This window comes from Gracilinanus agilis, chromosome 2 (genome assembly GCF_016433145.1).
Source record: "Gracilinanus agilis isolate LMUSP501 chromosome 2, AgileGrace, whole genome shotgun sequence".
Classification (NCBI taxonomy): domain Eukaryota; kingdom Metazoa; phylum Chordata; class Mammalia; order Didelphimorphia; family Didelphidae; genus Gracilinanus; species Gracilinanus agilis.
Genome location: NC_058131.1, coordinates 399,794,562 through 399,809,330, shown reverse-complemented (window position 1 = coordinate 399,809,330; position 14,769 = coordinate 399,794,562). Strand labels below are relative to the sequence as shown.

General features: G+C 37.6%; 1 protein-coding gene across 1 annotated transcript in view; it reads left to right on the top strand.

The window, feature by feature from the left end:
• The window catches only part of ARHGAP26 (Rho GTPase activating protein 26), a 552,571-nt gene that overhangs the window by 355,075 nt on the left and 182,727 nt on the right, over positions 1 to 14,769 (top strand). The window contains exons 10-11 of the mRNA XM_044659871.1: positions 3,126 to 3,191; positions 6,461 to 6,535. Of these exons, the coding sequence (XP_044515806.1) occupies positions 3,126 to 3,191; positions 6,461 to 6,535 (141 nt within the window). The remainder of the gene's footprint in view (positions 1 to 3,125; positions 3,192 to 6,460; positions 6,536 to 14,769) is intronic.

The window sequence follows — 14,769 nt, the reverse complement described above, 5'->3', positions numbered from 1 at the left end:
TATATATATATATATATATATATATATATATATATACACACACATACATACATACACACACGCATATTATGTATATAATATATATGTATGTATATACGTAAAAGCAGTTCTCCTATTCAAACTCCAAGTTCCCCTGTTCTTGAACTACCAAACCTGTGGAAAATTTCTTTTTTCTAAATAATTCTAGAAGTCCACAGGTGGATATTCAGTTACAGTTATGAATACCATGGAGCACTGGGTAAATGCTGCAAATAATTCCTCTCCATGCCCCTAACCCACCACTCCCCACCCCCCCAACCAAACCAGACCATTTCCCACAGGCTATGTTCTGACAGCTAAGAAACGAATGAAAATTCTCCTTTAGTTCCAGCAAGAATTTGGGCTGTGTATTATTACTTTGTTTAAATTAAATTTGAAAAATGGCAGAACCACAAGTTAATTGAGTTTTATGTTAGTAAGAATGCCTTAGACTTCACTTTTAGGTTCCAGTCAGCAGCCTTGAGACATTATAATTTGCCCAAAATAAATATTTCATTTCTAACAAGAAAAGAACAGACTTGAGTTAGCACAGTACAACATGTCAGAACAGAAAGAAGGATATACCATGTATTGAAGGTGGCCCAAAGGGAAGAAAAGGTTATTTACTTTCTCTTTTCAGTCTTCATGATCAAGTTATCTTTATAATGAGAATGCTTTTTTCCCACTTTGAGATGAAAATGGTTCTTGGAAATTCACAATTCTTTTTTGTTGGACTTTGAGTTAACAGTGTTTTTTTAAAACCCTTACTTTGTCTTAGAATCAATATTAAGTATTGATTCCAAGGCAGAACAACACTAAGGACTAGGCAATTGGGATTATTTGAACCCAGGACTTCCCATCACTAAACTTGGCTCTCAGTCCACTGAGACCCCATTAACAGGGATTTTCAAGGTCTATATCTTAGATGACTCCATAAATCTCCCATATGTGGCAAGAAAAATTGGATCGCTCTAAATTCTGCTTAAGTTTAATGGAAAAAAATGAGTTTGTTGGTTCTGGAACAATGATAAAACCCTGACAAATAAATTTCCTTTTTTGAGACCCATCCCAATCCTGTCATAAGCCACTAAATTGTTCTCCTTGTCACTGAGAATGTTTCATGTAGGTCATCTTGCTCAGCAAATAAAGTATGAGCCTATAAAGATCACTTTATGTGTCCTCCTGGATGGAAGGAGACTGATGGATTTCAGTGGCCATCCACACCCAAAGTCATATGGTGAAGGAACTCCACATGGGTGGCTGTCACTATTGTTGATTATTTTCTGAATGATATTGGAGGCTCTGGCAGCAAGATAACAGGAGTTAAATATCTGAAAGTGTCAATTCTCTCACCTGGTCATTTACATCAAAGGGTGGGTGCCACAGTCTCTTCTTGGTTACCTCCTCCGGTTAACTCAGGTGTTTCGTGGCTGCTTCAATTTCCCTCTGGTCTTTCTCTCTTTTCTGTCATATGAGTAGAATTGTCTGCCTCTCTCTTCCAATTGGTATCATGTAGTTCTATTGTATCCTTCCAGCTAGGTCTCTCACAGTCAGTGCTGAACTCCCCACGGACTTTTCTTCTTTTATAGAGGCTTTTTATTGTTACCTCTCATTCATTTCTGAATATCTCTCTCCCCTGGCTAGCAAGCCATCCCTTGTAACAAAGACAGAAACAAAACAAAAACCAGGGCTGTTTTTTTTTTTTTAACCTTTTTTTGGTATGCCTTGTGTTTTACCATAATAGGCACTTCATATAATGTTGGTTGATTGATTGACTGAAAAAGAAAAAAAATTATGTTGAAGTAAAGAAAGGGGTGGAAACAATTTAATAAATTCATGATGTGTCTCCCAGTATATGCTATGTTCCTTACCCACAGCTCTTTCCCTCTGCAGAGGAAGAAGGAGTATTCCTTTCCTTCCTTCTCTTCTCCTATTTAAATGGATATCAGTTTGTATGTTATTTTACTTCTGAATCTTTTAAAATTGAAAAAAGAAATTCTGCATCTTTTATATACATCTTATAAGTCTCTGAATTCAGCCTGTTCAGGATTTCTTATGACACAATAGCATTTACCTTAATACATCTGTTTAGATGTTCTTTAGTCAGTGGGAATTGGCTTTGTTTCCAGTTCTTTTCTACCCCCCCCCTCCAAATGTTGCTATAAATATTTTGGTGTATGTCCCGCATTTTTGTGTTTGACCACCTTGGCTTACCTACCTAGCAGCCCATCATAGATCCTTCTTCTTAAAATTAGATCTTCATAAATATCCTTTATTTTTTAGCATAACCTAAAATTTCCCTTTTATCTCTACCCCGCCTCTCTCCCAGAGAGCCATACCCTTATGTCAATGATGGCACACTTTTTAGAGACCAAGTGTCCAAACTGCACCCTCATGCCACATGTGAGCCTCCCCCTTAGCCCAGACAGGAGAGGGAGGAAGCACTCCCATTGGGCTGCTGGGCAGACGGGCAGGTGATGTCCTCAGGCACGGTGGAGAAGAGGAGAGGAGCAGCCCTCTCCAGCATGCATACCATAGGTTCACCAACATGGCCTTAGGTCAAAGGATTTCCCCAGAGATTTTTAATAAATAATCTTGAATTGAATCATTAAAAGTGAGTAAAAGGAAGCTCCCAAGTTGAAAGCATAGCTGATGAGCACCTAATTAGTTACCTCTCGTCGCTTTATTGGGAAGAAAAGCTTATTTTCAATAAAAAAAAACAAAAACAAGAAACCCAGCCCTTATCTTCTGTCTTAGAGTTGACACTGTGTCAGTTCTAAGGCAGAAGAGGCAGTTGGGGTTAAGTGACTTGCCCAGGGTCACACAACCAGGATGTGTCTGACCTCCCATCTCCCAGGTCTGGTTTTCTAACCTCCGAGCCACCTAGCTGCCTCTATATTTTTATTTTGAATGGTCAGCCAGAGAATTAGCATTTATTAAACACCTTCTAGGTGCCAGACAGTGGGCCGAACACGGGAAACATACAAAAAAGGCAAAAAACAGTTCTTGTTCTTAGGGAGCCTGTACTCTAATAGAGAACTAGCAGCTGTTTCACAATGATATTGATTCCTATGGCTGCTTTAAAAAAATTCTCCTTCCTTTTTCAGCTGCACAATTGGACACCATTGGCTTCAGCATAATCAGGAAGTGCATTCATGCTGTGGAGACCAGAGGTAAAGGAGCTCAACAGATGGCATTGTTCTCAGCGAAGGTCACACAGCTGTGGGTAGCATATTATCTGCTACCTGCTGTTTCCCGATTTTAATTGATTCATTAACTGCCAGCACACCACCATGAGTGTGAGCATGGGGGTGGGGGTCTCAGTGTCCATCTAGTCCAACTCCCAACACCTCCTCTTTTCCCCCCACCAGAACTTCTTCCTCATTACTCCCTACCCGCACCCCCAGTCACATACCCCAAAAGGGCAAAAGATGAGTTTAAAATATCTCTTTTTACCAAGTGACATGATGACCAAAAAAAAATTTAAGGGAATAAATGACTTTATTATTACTAACCTTTTAAGGTAAACCTGGGTTGGGAAGAATCTGCATATCTATATGTTACTAATAGAAACAAAGAGAGAATCATCTGGAAAAAGAAATAAATCGTATTTGATAATAAAGAATATAAAAATGTAAAATGGCATCAAATAGTTGGAGAGTTAATCTACCAAGATATCATCAAGCCTCTGTAAAAACCACCAACTCTGAAATGATTTTGAGAGGATTGCTATGTAATTTCAACCAATGCTCATAGATAGGTCAAGATGTTATAATAAAAATGCTAATATTAAATATGTATGTGTAATATAAGACTAACTTATTACTTTCTAATTTCTGAGATTTGGCAGTAAAAGTCAAGTTTATGGACTTGACATATAAATATACGTGTGTATTCCTTTATAAATTTAGAAACTGGTTTATAAATGTTATACTGTATTAATCCAGGAAAAAATAGACTACATCCTAGATCAAATGACAAATTTTACATGAAGGAGAAGGAAGGGAATAAACAATTAGTATAAAGCTAGGCACTGCCACAAGCACATTTACAAGTATTATGTGAATCAACCCTTAAAACACCCTTTGGGACAGGTGCTAGCATTTTCCTTATTTTATAATTGAAGGAACTAAGATAGACAAGATAAATTACTTGCACACAGTCACAAAGCTAGTATCTGAGGCTGTATTTGAACTTAGGTCTTTCTGACTTCAGGCTCAGTGCTCCAACCGCTGCACTACCAATTGTTCCCAGTATATGAGAAAAATAAATAAGATCATCAAGCCAAAAGGAAGATGGAAAAGTTTACTTTCGAATCTCAGATCATTTTGGGAAGTGTTAATTTTAAAAGCTCTAATACTGAATTAATAAAAAAAATAGTAGCAGCTAGTTGAATCAGGAGATAGAGAGCCAGATCTGGAGTCAGTTTAAGAGACCTAGGTTCAAATATGACCACAAATGCTTCCTTAACTATATGACCTTGGGCAAGTCACTTAACTGCAGTTGCCTAGCCCTTATCACTCTTCTATCTTAGAACTGATACTTATATTGATTCTAAGACAGAAAGCAAGGGCATTAAAAAATTTTGAAAAATAGATCAGTGCAGCAGAATAAAAATCCAAAATTAGAGTCATTAAAGAATAGTATAAAAGTGAATTATGACTTCAAAGCAAATTGTTAAGAAAATATCATAGTTGATTGAAAACAGGATTAGACCAATACTCAATAGCATATGTGTAATAGATGTGTGTATATATACATACATATACTCTGCTTCACGTGTATATACAATACAAATTGTAAGAAAAAGGAAGATTATTATCTTAGTTGAAGAGTCAAGAAAATTATTATCCTTTAAATAAATGAACATGATTTGTGGCAAAGTAAGTTAGTTTATATAAAGAGAGTTTTGCACAGCAAAAAATAATATATCCAAAACTAAAAAAACAAAACAAAACAAAAAAAAAACCCAACCACCATACAACTCATAAAAGCAAACAAGACAATTTGGAATTTATAATATTTGGGTAGGAGTTGTGATTTCCTACAGGCCCATTAAAAATAGGACCAGGAAAGTCTCTGTTATTTGTGTCTGCAGCAGGGAGGGAGCACAGTGTCTAGTGCCTAGTAGGGGCTTCATAAATGTTTATTAAATGACTACTTCAGAGGGTATAGTGCTATAAAACAGTGTTTTAGAATTCAGTGACTATCACACTTTCTGTGACCTGAAGTGAATTGTTCTGTGTCTCTAAGCTTTAGATTTATCATCTTTAAAGGTGATTTTATTCTTTTAAATTATTCTTCTCTGTTAAATAGGATTTTGACTATTTTTTAGCTCTTCCTGCTATTAGAATCATTTTCTTCAAGTTTATGAAGCCATAAATGAGGAAAAAAAGGATCCCTATTTATTGGGTAATTTTGGCATCCATTTTATAATGAACCTCAAAGAAGTGAAAAGTGATAAAACATACTAACATCCTTTCAACAGAAGTGTGATTTGAAATGTTGAATGCACCACCAGAAGATAATAGTATTTTCCCCCCTTCAGCTGTTGTTACTTAGTGAATTCTTATAATTCAGAAGCATTCTTATTTTTTCCATTTAGTTTTGCTTAACTTGTTTTCTCCTTTTTAAGGGAGAGTTCATTTGGAGGGACACTATTTATATGTGATCAAAAAACAAACAAACAAAAAAGACCCAAAAGGCATCAATCAATAACCAAATAAGAGAAATCCTAAAGACCAAGTAGTTCTTTCCTGGTATCAGATATTGAGGAGAAAGGTGATATTTTTTGTATCCCTTATATTTTTAAAACTATCTTTCATAGGCAAAACAATTTTATAACAAAGAAATGAAATTCTTGTCCACTCAACTAAGTTCTCCGTAAATTCTTTAACCTCCAACTCTATATACTTTGACCACCATTTGCAAAATTGAGCATATCGTCACCATTAAGGATTTCATATATTATAGAATGGCATTGTAAAAGTCTAAAATATAATTCTTTATTACTTATTTCATTGGCAAAATACATAACACACACACTTATATATTTATTATATAAACATAGGAATATGTGTGTATATATGTATACATATACATTCATGTATTTCCATAAATGTTACACATGTATCATTGTCATTATTACTGGCATCTTTCAGCATGCCCAGATGCTGCCTTTGGCAGGCAGGGTTGGAGATCCCTTTCCCTCTGATTACCAAGCTAACACCAGGGTTACAGTGGATAGCACATCCATGAAATTCTAGACAGCTGTACCAAATCCTGTCTATCCCTTCCCTATCAGCAGAGTTGAGTGACAAGATGCTTTAATTAGAGCAGCTATTAGGAAGGCTGAGGAAATGAAAGAAATGCATTAGGTTGCATTAGCCTTATTTGTGCATTGATGGTCCTCTAATTAAATCACAGTCTTTTCTTTTCCCAGGGATCAATGAGCAAGGACTCTACAGAATTGTTGGCGTCAACTCCAGAGTCCAGAAGTTGCTGAGTGTTTTGATGGGTGAGTGCCATAGCCGCTGGCTCTGAGCAAAAGTGGCTGGTAGGGTTGTTTTGGAAAAGTATTGGGCTGATGGGGGAGGATAGGAAAGGAGAGGAAGAACCCAGCCCTTGTGGATGAAATATTTATTGATTGGAAATCAGGGCCTAGAGGGAGGTAAGCAAAAAAATAAAATAAAAAATGAAAGTGGTGTCAGGTTCCTGTCCCACCCTGGCTCTCCCCTTGATATCTGGAGAGGGCTTTGGCTATGAATGTCTTTGGTTATTCCCAGCTGGCCTTGCCATAACTTCTGTTACAGACTTGGAAAAACATGCCAGAGCTTGGATTCCTTTTTCTCTCCCACATTAGAGCCTGGGGACATAGACTAGGACTACCACACCCTTACTGGTGGAAGACAGCTGCCTTTGGCCTCTTGCCTTACCACGTGGGGATCCCTATCCCATATGGCCTCTCCCTACTTTGTCTTTAATAGTCGAAGACTCCTGCTGTCTGTGAAGTGGGTCAGGTATTTATTGATTGCACAGTCTGGTGCCTCAGCAAGGGGATCAATCCAATGAATTAATCAGCAAGCATTTATTAAGTTCCTGCAATACACCAAGACTCTGTTCAAATGCTGGCGATAGAAAGATAAAATGAATCCGACCCTGTCCTCAAGGAACTTTGCTTTTATCTTAGAAAACAATATGTTTTCATGGAAGTAGATATAAAATATATATAAAGTAGAGAGGAGGCAATTTCTTTGTGTTTGCTTGTTTTGTTGTTGTTTTTAAAAATAAAACCCATAGTTTCCATCTTAGAATCAATACTGCTTATTGGTTCCAAGACAGAAGAGAGGTAAGGGGTTAAGTGACTTGCCCAGGGTCACACAGCTAGGATCTCTCTTCTCTAGGCCTGGCTCTCCATCCATCGAGCTTCCTAGCTTCTCTTCTTGATAGAAAAATCTGGCCATCCCTTAGCTAGTGGGAATCTACCACAAAACTCCAAAACCAAGTTTGCTTCAATGGATAATCTGACCCCATCTCCTTAGCCCACAAATTCATACCCCTTCCCTGGAGTATAGGCAGCAGAACCCAACCTACTCTTCCTTCTTCCCTCCTCCTCCGCCCCGTATGGAGAGCAGATAGCAAAACAAAACCTTCATCCCACTCCACATGTTCAGTATTCCCATCAGAACCCCATGCGCTAACAGGCCAAATGTGCTTAGGCTGCAGATTTCCTGTATTTTTAGACATGAATGCAGCCAGCGCCAGTGAATAACATAGATTTAAATGGCAAGCGGATCAGATTTCTGAGATTGGTGACTGTGATATCGTCACTACAAGCTCTTTGGCAGCAACACTTTTATAGATGGGGCTGCTCCTTGTGGTCCCAGCTTGGTGTTCTAGGCAGGGGCGCCTCTCGTGTCAGAATTACTCCCTTTAATGAAGACAAATTCATTGGGGTGGGGGCCGGAGGAGGTGAGAATTTCCTATTGCTTGTATCTCTCCTGCTGGGGGCAATTCTACCTCTTTAGTACCCCACATCCTCACCTCATCTACCTCCCTGTTTTTAAAGCAAAGTTTTGGGGTAATTTTTATTTTTAGAATCACTTTCCTTTCCCACTGTTTCATCCCTTATCCTCCCAGAGAGCCATCCTTCATAACTAAGAAAAAGAAAAAAAATTACTTCAGCAAAACTAACTAGCATATTGAAAAAGTCAGGCATCTGTAGCTTTCTCCTCTTCTTCAAAGGAATGGGAGGAGGTGCTTTCCCAGATTCCCTTTGGGACTAAGATTAGTTATAATTTCAGAGCATAAAGTTTGATTTGTTCTGTTCATAGTGTGCTTCAATTAACTTTCTTGTCTTTGGGTGTATTGTCTTCACATTTACACATCAATTCAGATAAGTTTTCCCATGCATCCCTGCATTACATTTGTCTCCTTCTACAGATCAGTAATATTTCATTATATTGATATACCATAACTTGTTCAGTCATTCTCCAATCGATGGACATCTACTTTGTTTCCAGCTCTTTGCTGTTAAAAAAGTACTATTATAAGTACTATATTATATACTATATACTATATTATAAGTACTATAATAACTAGTATAAGTAGAAAGAGACCAACTTTTTTTTTCCAATCCCATACCTTCTGTCATTACTAAGTATCAGTTCCAAGGAAGAAAAATGGTAAGATCAATTGTGGTTAAGTGACTTGTCCAGGGTCACATAGCTAGCAAATTTGGCCAGATTTGAGCCCAGGACCTCTTATCTCCAAGCCCTAGGTCTCTATCCACTAAGCTATCTACCTGCCCACCAAATGAGGCCTTTAAAAAAAAATCATGGGGCAGTCAGGTGGCTCAGTGGATTGAGTCAGGCACAGAGATGAGAGATTTTGGGTTTAAATCTGACTTCATACACTTCCTAACTGTGTGACCCTGGGCACGTCACTTAACCCCAGTTGCCTAGCCCTTAACATTCTTCTGCCTTAGAACCAATATTTAGTATTGATTCTAAGAAAGAAGGTAAGGGTTTTTAACAACAAAAAAAAAATCATTAGCCTTGTAGAATATGCTTTGCTGTGGGATCCCTGGGTCAGATGATGTAGATTCTTTAGTCATTTTCTTCAGGAATTTATACATTGCTTTTCCAAAGATTTTGACCATTTTTCACCTCTACCAATAAATAGTTCATTACTGTGCTTACCTTTCCACAATCCCTCCAACACTGACCAGATGATACTCATCTTCTCTCACCTTTCCTGTTTGCTGGGTATGAGGTGGAACCTCAGAGTTGTTTTGATTTCATTTCTCTTATTATTAGTGATTTAGAGCATTCTTTCCTGTGGTTGTTAGTAGCTTGCAATTTTTCTTTTCAGATGTAATTTGTTTATATCCTTTCAACTTTATTTACTGGGGAATTAGTATTTGATCTTAAAAATTTCATACTGTATTCAGCCATTTTAAAAGTCCCATTTTCTTCCATACAAAATCTTTTTCTGTTGTCAATACTTAAATAAAGTTGATATTTAAGCCATAACCATTCATTCTTCTTAGGGCTTTTTTTGAAATTTAAATATTTCAGTTTCAAAATTAAAAAATTTGAAATTTCAATGGAAAATTTAATATTTCAAAGTGTAGGTATGGAAATGTTAATGGTGGCAGATATTTAAGCCTTAGGCAAGGCTCTTCTGCAAGAGTGACAGTTATTTGAGGAAATTAGCATTTTAGGCATGTTCATCACATATTTTAATCACTTAAGTCATTGGACATAACAGAGGAACAGGTGTGAAGGAACCTGGTTTCTATCACTGATACTCTGGTTTGACTCTTGAACCAGCCATTTGTATACTATCATCCTCAGGATGATTAATGTAATAACCTGGTTCTGTGAATTGTTGTAAAAAATAAGCAATTACCAGCTGGAAAGCCCCTAGTGAACCCAGTGTGTGAATATCAAACAACAGAACATCGTAAGGACAGCTGTGTCAAGCTGACAGCTAAGCTCCCGCATCTGCCAGGTCTCTTTCTCATTTTCTTTAGCTCTAGGCAGCATATCCCAGATCATAATCCCAGGTGAGGATTAACCAAAAGTCACTTGGGTCACCAGAGTCCCAAGAGATGGATCTTTCAGCTTGTCTCACAAATAGGGAATCTATGATTCTTACTGCCCTGCTTACATGATGTTTCAAGCCAAATCATTTAATCCGCATGTGTGACATTCTTTTAGGGTTTCACCTTAACTTACAAGGAGGGAACCTCCAGAATGGAGAGAAGAGCTTTCTATTTCTCCATCTTTATTGCTGATTTAGGCTTTGGAGCTAGAAAGGAACCTCAGAGATCATCTGGTCCAGGTCCTCTTAACATTTTTTGTGTTTGACAGTCTGATGAAGCCCTCATTAGAATACTTTTTTGTTGCCTACAATTCATAATTGAAATTTCAATAAATGAACAATATGGAAATATTTTTTACATGATAATACCTGTATAAAGCAGATCAAATTGCTTGCTAGCACCAGGAAGGGGAAGGGAGATAAGTTCAATCATCTAGCTTAGGAAAACATGTGTAGAAATTTGTTATTACATATAATTGATAAAAAACAATTTATATAATATTTAAAAAAATAAAATAAAATAAGCAAATGATGTGCTAATTACAACAACAAAAAAAGAAATTTCAATGAGAGATTAGTGAAAATAAATTGTAGTCTTTTTTTCCATCTACATCCACAGACCCCATAACATCTTTGTGGGTTCAGACATTTTTGTTCTAGTCTAACCAACTCCCTTGTTTTACAAATTGGAAATTAAGATTCAGAAAGGTTAATAATAGATAATAAGCCTATCGAGGCTTATTATCCCTATCTCCTGTCTGCTGAGTTAAGATGATGTATCTGTTATCCTACAGGTAGTAAGCAGCAGGAGCTGGATAAGAACTCACGTCCTTTACTGTTTCAATTATTCCACATTTCCTTCTCAGTGCCATCAAGTTTTAATCATGTAGCCTTATTTCATGAGAGATAATTTAATATGGCTCATTGTCTTCAGGAAGCTCTCTGTTCACATGCTGTTCTAGGACATTTTGACATTCTAAGGTTCATGATGCTGCCTGAGAATTTTGATTAAGAACACACTTGGATTTGCTATCTAGCAGTCTCAAGAGAGTTAGCAGTGTGTTACTATTATTATTATCATAATGAGTTTTAATTAAGTAAGAACCACTAGTTTCTTTGCCTTACTCATATATTTGTAGACATTGGTTGGTAGATGATCACAAAGGCCAAATGGTATGAGAATGTTTCCTTACTAAATATTGGAACTCCTTAGGAGATTCTGGTAGAGTTTCTAGTAAATACAATTGTGGTCTCTTAATATACTAGTGTCAAACCAAAAAATGACCTTTGATCTGGTTTCCTTAGCAACAGAGGTCAATGGTCTTTAGAGACTGTAAAGGAAGGAGAAAGACTTGAAAATTCCTAGAAACAGACACTCTCTTGGGGACAGTTTTAAAACTTGGTCTGTAGATGGAGAGGAAAATGACCTAGCCAACATTCGATTTAGAAAATGTGTTTTGTAAACCAGCTGTTATCCTGTCCATGTGTGTGAATGTGCCTAGACAGCACATCTGAAATGCAGTGTATACAACTTAGACCAGTGTTTTCTTTCTTTTACCATCGATTAAACCAAAGTTAATGCTGTGAAGAACACATGGAAGATATTAGAGGGAATCGGGAAATGCAGTGCTTTATAAACACTAACATATTAGTATGCTTTCCTTTGCCCCATTTCCTTTTGATCAAACTATGTCTCATAGAACATAGGACCCAGGGACCCTGTGGCTCTATACTTTTTTATTCTCTGCCTTTTATTTCCCACCCTTTCCCAAGGAACAGCATCATGGAGTGAACATGTCAGAGACCTTTTTACTTGGGGTCAGGAGATCCAGGTTCTGATCCAGCTCCAGCAGAGACAAATGGTGCTTAATATTCCTGAGTCTCAGTTCTTTGCCTATAAAATGAGCATAATAACACATCATCTTCACAGATTGCATTTAGGGAAAGGACTGATCCTCCAAGAGCTCAAAATTGTTATTGTCCTTCCTTGTTTGAGGTCCTGAACTAGGTCTAATTAGATACTTGACTTCTATATTGAGATGGTCCATTGGCATCATTATGCTACACATGCCCCAGAATAAGCTTATGCTCTTTCCCCTAAAACGGACCTATTCCCTTTCTTTTTTCTTTTTTTCATAACCCTGAAGTGGCCTTTGACTCTTGGCTTTCTTTCCCTCACTTCGCAAATTCGGTCAGCAAACATGTCCTGTTGACTTCACTTGTCCTGTCTTGAATATATCCCCTCCTCATCCTTGCCACTGCTGCCATCCTTGTTAGAACAGCTTGGTTTATTTTTTATTTCTATTTACTTATTTAGATCCTTGCCTATTGCTATCACCTTTGTTAGAACCTACTTGGCTTATTTATTTATTTGTTTATTTGTTTGTTTGTTTGTTTGTTCATTCATTATTTATTTTATTCCTACTTATTACTATCACCCTCATTAGAACCTGCTTGGTTTATTTTTTATTTTATTTTATTATTATTTTTTTATCCCTACTTCTTGTCTTAGAATGCAAATGAAATATCAGTTCTAAGGCAGAAGAGAGGTAATGGCTAGGCAATGGGGGTCAAGGGACCTGTCCAGGGGTCACACAGCTAAGAAGTGTCTGAGACCAGATCTGAACCTGGGACCTCCTGTCTCTACCTACTGAGCCACCTAGCTACCCCTCGTATGGTTTATTAGGATTATAACAATTGAGTGAAGAAGCATCTAAGTAATATAGTGGTTATAGCACTTGGAGGCAGGAAGAGTTTAAATCAAACATTGACCAACTGCATGACCCTGGACAAGTCACTTAATTTCTCTTTGCTTCTCCTGTTTCATCTCTAGAATGGGGGTAATACTAATATTGACCTCTCAGAGTAATCATGAGGATCAAATCAGAAAATAATTGTAGGGGGCAGCTGGGTAGCTTAGTGGATTGAGAGTCAGGCCTAGAGACAGGAGGTCCTAGGTTCAAATCCGACCTCAGACACTTCCCAGCTGTGTGACCCTGGGCAAGTCACTTGACCCCCATTGCCCACCCATACCACCCTTCCACCTATGAGCCAATACACAGAAGTTAAGGGTTTTAAAAAAAGAAAAGAATTGTAAAATGCTTTTCATTACTGTGCCTAGCACAATAGTGGGCACTATATAAATATATATGATTTAAGTGTTGACAATCTTCCAAGCATCATTTTAAGTAAGAAACATACAATAAAAAGCAAAAATAGAGCCTGATGTCAAAGAGCTTATATCTAATGGGAGAGACAGCATGTAAACATCCATGTTCAGACAAGAGATATACAGGATAAATGAGACACAATCTCGGAGGAAAGGCACTAGCCATAAAGGGGAGGGCATAGAAAAGAAGTCTTTTTTTTTTTTTTTTAATAAAAAGTGGAACTTTAGCTGAGATTTAGATGAAACCAAGAAGTGGAAGTTAGAAAAGAGAGCGTTCTAGCTAGGTTTAGGGGATATCCATTGAAAAGGTATGGATTTAGGGCAGCTAGTTAGCAGAGTGGATAGAGAATGGGGCCTGGAAATGGGAGGTCCTGGGTTCAAGTGTGACCTAGGACACTTCCTAGCTGTGGGATCCAGTAAGAGTCACTTAACCCTAATTGTCTAGCCCTTACTACTCTTATACCTTGGAACCAAGACATTCTCCATTCTAAGACAGAAGGTAATAGTTTAAAAAAAAAAACAACAAAGAAAAAGCATGAATTTGGGAGATGTAGTTGAATGATGAATAGCAGGGAGGTGAGTGTCATTGGATTATAAGGTATATGTCAAGGAGTAAGGTATAAAACAGGAAAGGTAAGAAGGGGCCAGATTCTGAAAGGCAGTGTACGAATTAGCAGTATATATAGTTAGACTCCCTGTAAAGAAAAACTAACCCTCAGACCTACCCAAAACTAGAATGTACTTACCTCAGAAGGTAATACGTTTCCCTCTGAGGATCTACTTGTTGGGTTTTCTAGAAATGATTCCTTTTTGGGTACACATTGGACTAAATTTCTGAACCCCTTTCCAATTCTGAAATTTTAATGCTGTGATTAGGGGAAAAGGTGGTGGGAAAAAGGAAGAGGACTCTAAAAGTAAGCATTTATTAACAAGCAAACGGCTATGTGAGATGCTGGGCATACAAAGAAAAGGTGAAAAACAATCTCTGATCTCAAGGAGCTTATATTTTCTTAGGAGAGAAACAAAGTGCCTCCTTGCAATTCTACCGACTGGGAAAACTGACCCTGAATTAACAGTGGACCATGCTTTATTGCTGATGGAGGTCTCTGCTTCAAGCTTCTTCCCACTCTAATTCTAGTCTGTTCTCCCATTCCATTGGCAAAGTGATCCATATAGGTCTAACCATGGTACCTCATCCATTTACTGAACTCCAGTGACTCCCTATCATTTCTGAGATCAAATAAAAGAAATCCCTCAAATCTCTTCCCAAACTGGCTCCCAATCTTTGGGGAAAAAAATATTTTTTTTAACCCTTTCTGTCAAAGTATCAGTTTTTTTTAACATTTATTAATATTCATTTTTAACATGGTTACATGATTCATGCTCCACCTTTCCCCTTCAACCCCCGCACCCGCACCCCCCCCCCCCACCCTTGGCCGATGCGCGTTTCCACTAGTTTTGTCATGTGTCCTTGA